The sequence below is a fragment of the Haemaphysalis longicornis genome, unplaced genomic scaffold (genome assembly GCF_048455015.1).
Source record: "Haemaphysalis longicornis isolate Haplotype H1 unplaced genomic scaffold, Haemaphysalis longicornis Haplotype H1 scaffold_8, whole genome shotgun sequence".
NCBI classification, from domain to species: domain Eukaryota; kingdom Metazoa; phylum Arthropoda; class Arachnida; order Ixodida; family Ixodidae; genus Haemaphysalis; species Haemaphysalis longicornis.
The window spans coordinates 120250382-120253163 of NW_027526445.1; the positions used below are offsets into that span (position 1 = coordinate 120250382).

Here is a 2782-nt window from a genome sequence, read left to right on the forward strand (position 1 = left end):
GTGATCACTCATGTCTGGCAGTTGAATGAACAGACGGCTCGACCACAGAGACCATTAAAAAATGCGGTGCACAGGAGCGCATATGTCGCATAGCAGTTAAAAGTCACCCATAGAAGTGTGACCGACAGTGCTTACTCGGTTGAAAATGTCTGACGACGTTCGATCGCAGCGCGAGCTCTGGAAACAAGACACTCGACTCGTTAGCGCCAGAAACACAGCGATCGCCCGCGCAGCAGCAGCGGCACGTCCGGACCACACGACGCAATTGGGACGATATAAACGGTATTCCGATATGAAGAGCGACAACGCAGACGACATTACGCTGCGGGCGCTAGCAGACGACGCAGCTGCCGGTCGCAGAAGGAAACGCTGCCACGGCAGGCACCGACGTCGTGCGAGTTTTTTCATTTCCACCACTCGATAAGGAGGCGTGAACACGCGTCAAAGAAACGCGAGAGCACACGTTGGCGTGAGAGCCGTCGCCAGGCACGGCGGATCGCCGCACTGTTTGCGGACGGCCGTTTTCGATCACTAAAATACACGAGCGAGCGAGCGTCGTCTGCTAGCGCCCGCGGATTAATGCGCAGCGAGCAACGACCTGAAAAGCCTTTTGAAATACGCCGCCGTACGTTTCGTTTTTAAAACCGACGCTAAATGCGCGCGCGGATTTTCAGCTGGAATCGTTCAATCTAATTCCCTCCATTGTCTCATTTTTGTTCTCTTTTCTTCGAGCGCGCGCGAAGCGAGAGAGGTGCCCCTCGCTCAGAAAATCGCAATCCATCATATTGCATTCCACATTTATTGTAAATATAAATATACATCCGCGAGTAGAAGCAGGCGGTCTACTACAGACATATGCGCACGTCACTCAAGTAGCGGATAAAACGCCCCTGCGGGCGGGCGCATATACCGAGCTAGGGTTTCCGTTTACGACGACGGAGTCGGGAAAACCTGTACGCAAGCTGTTTAGACAGCTGCTGCGGCTTTTGATGGGCGCAAGTTGCGCATATAATGGTGACAGCAAATGCGGTTTTCGCCCCCGAGACTTCCCAGCGTACGTCGCACGCACACGCAAAAAGAGTCATCAACTGCAACAAACAAAACGTCTTCGCCGAGGAGAAAGAAGAAAAAAAAAAAAAAGCAAAACGAAACTAAATACGCGGTGCTTCCTTGCTGCACACACGGCAAACGCGGGAAAGCTGCCTTCGCGGGGCGCGAAATGACGTATGGGCGTTACAGATCGAGTGCGACGGCACGCGACAGAAGTCACGTCCGGCAAAATTTCGTCGTTCGAACTGTACGCATAATTGCAGGTCAGTGCGCGCGACAACAGCTATAATACTGTCTCTAAGCAAGTATTTAGACACTAAAAAGGCGGCACTTCGGAAACTATGACGTCACATCGACTTGTGACAGCTCAGCGTAAACTTTGGCCGGTTCAGCGCGTGCGTCCACGCACGTAGGCACAACAAACAAACAGAAGCAAAACAAAACTGCCACTTTTGCGGTTCGTTCGCCTCAAAATCACTCACGCATTGTGCTCTGCGTGAAAAGATGCGCTGAATACCAACAGGAAATGAATACACGCTCTGTGAACAGCGTAGCGCCGGCCTACGTTGCTTTTGGCACGAGTCCAACAAATGCCCTACGCGGCCCTAACGGAGCCCAACTATCCATGGTAGCTGAACCATTTCGGCATTACTTTGTTCTGCTACAGCCTACACGGTGTAATGCATGTAACCGTGAAGAAATACAAAGCCAAACTATGAGGTGATCTAAAATGTAATGCCTGCTAGCGATACGAAAGGATCGACGCATTCATGCAACATTGCAGCATGGCTGAAAGAAGTGCCCCTAACAAGATGAGGTTATTACATTAAATACAGCGTAAATTTTGTTGACGGTTTAATTGGACGGAAGCGTACAATATTTCCTCTCTAGTTTCCCTTCTCGATCATTAGAGGACTATAGCACGAAAATGCAGATTCAAGAATGAGAACACCGGTACCTATATATGCATGCATTGCCAAAGGCGCCAACGACATCAAAACTAGTCAGGTTTCCTTACACACCACCCAGCAGCATATACTTTCGTTGCGGGTCACTAAAAAAACGAAGAAAAGATAGTAAAAGTGACACAATTCACGCACAGATCCAAGCAGAACGCGATGAAGGAAACGGGGCGAAAACTACACGGCCATATCAGCCAGGAAGTCGAAACAAACATCGCGCCGTTAGCAAAGGCAGTTGATTACGCTTAATCAGATGAAGCGTACAACAAAACATCTTTGCAGAGCGATCGAGCGCAATGCGTAAGCAAATTGTAGCCAAAAAAACGTCGTTCTTACCAAGCAGAAACAGGACTCTCTGTGCGCAGCATCCTCGTTCCGGGAGGATGATGCGATGGTCACCACGAACAACACTAAAGTCACAGAATGCTTCACCATGGTAAAACGGCTGCACAGTCAACACGAAGGGTGCGGAAATCACTACGGGCTACGCTCACGCGTGTCACACATGCACCACACATCGCACGTAGTACGGCAGTGACACTTCCTTGTTCGAGCGAGGGGGGCTTCTCCTTCACACCTCCATATCTGAAGAGCGAGCCTCGCTTTTGCAGGCGCAATTTCGAAAAAGTGCAAACTGTAATAAAAATCAAATAACCACTTCTAGAACAACAAACAAAATAAAGTAAAATTATGAATTTTCAGTGTATTTTTTAATATTAAAAGCGTAGTGTTTAATAAAAATACCCAAGTACGACACCAATCTCTCAGCT

At 49.0% G+C, this 2782-nt stretch overlaps 1 protein-coding gene across 4 annotated transcripts in view; it reads right to left on the reverse strand.

Moving 5' to 3' along the window:
* Window positions 1-2611, reverse strand: part of Ero1l (endoplasmic reticulum oxidoreductin-1-like protein) — a 33908-nt gene extending 31297 nt beyond the window's left edge. For 2 of the 4 annotated variants that reach the window (XM_077680435.1, XM_077680434.1), the window contains exon 1: window positions 2349-2611. In XM_077680435.1, the coding sequence (XP_077536561.1) occupies window positions 2349-2447 (99 nt within the window). In that variant the 5' untranslated portion in view covers window positions 2448-2611. Of the gene's footprint in view, window positions 1-135; window positions 492-2348 lie in introns of those variants that run through there. The other 2 variants (XM_077680432.1, XM_077680433.1) reach the window with 2 other exon arrangements.
* Between the last annotated feature and the right edge of the window lie 171 nt (window positions 2612-2782).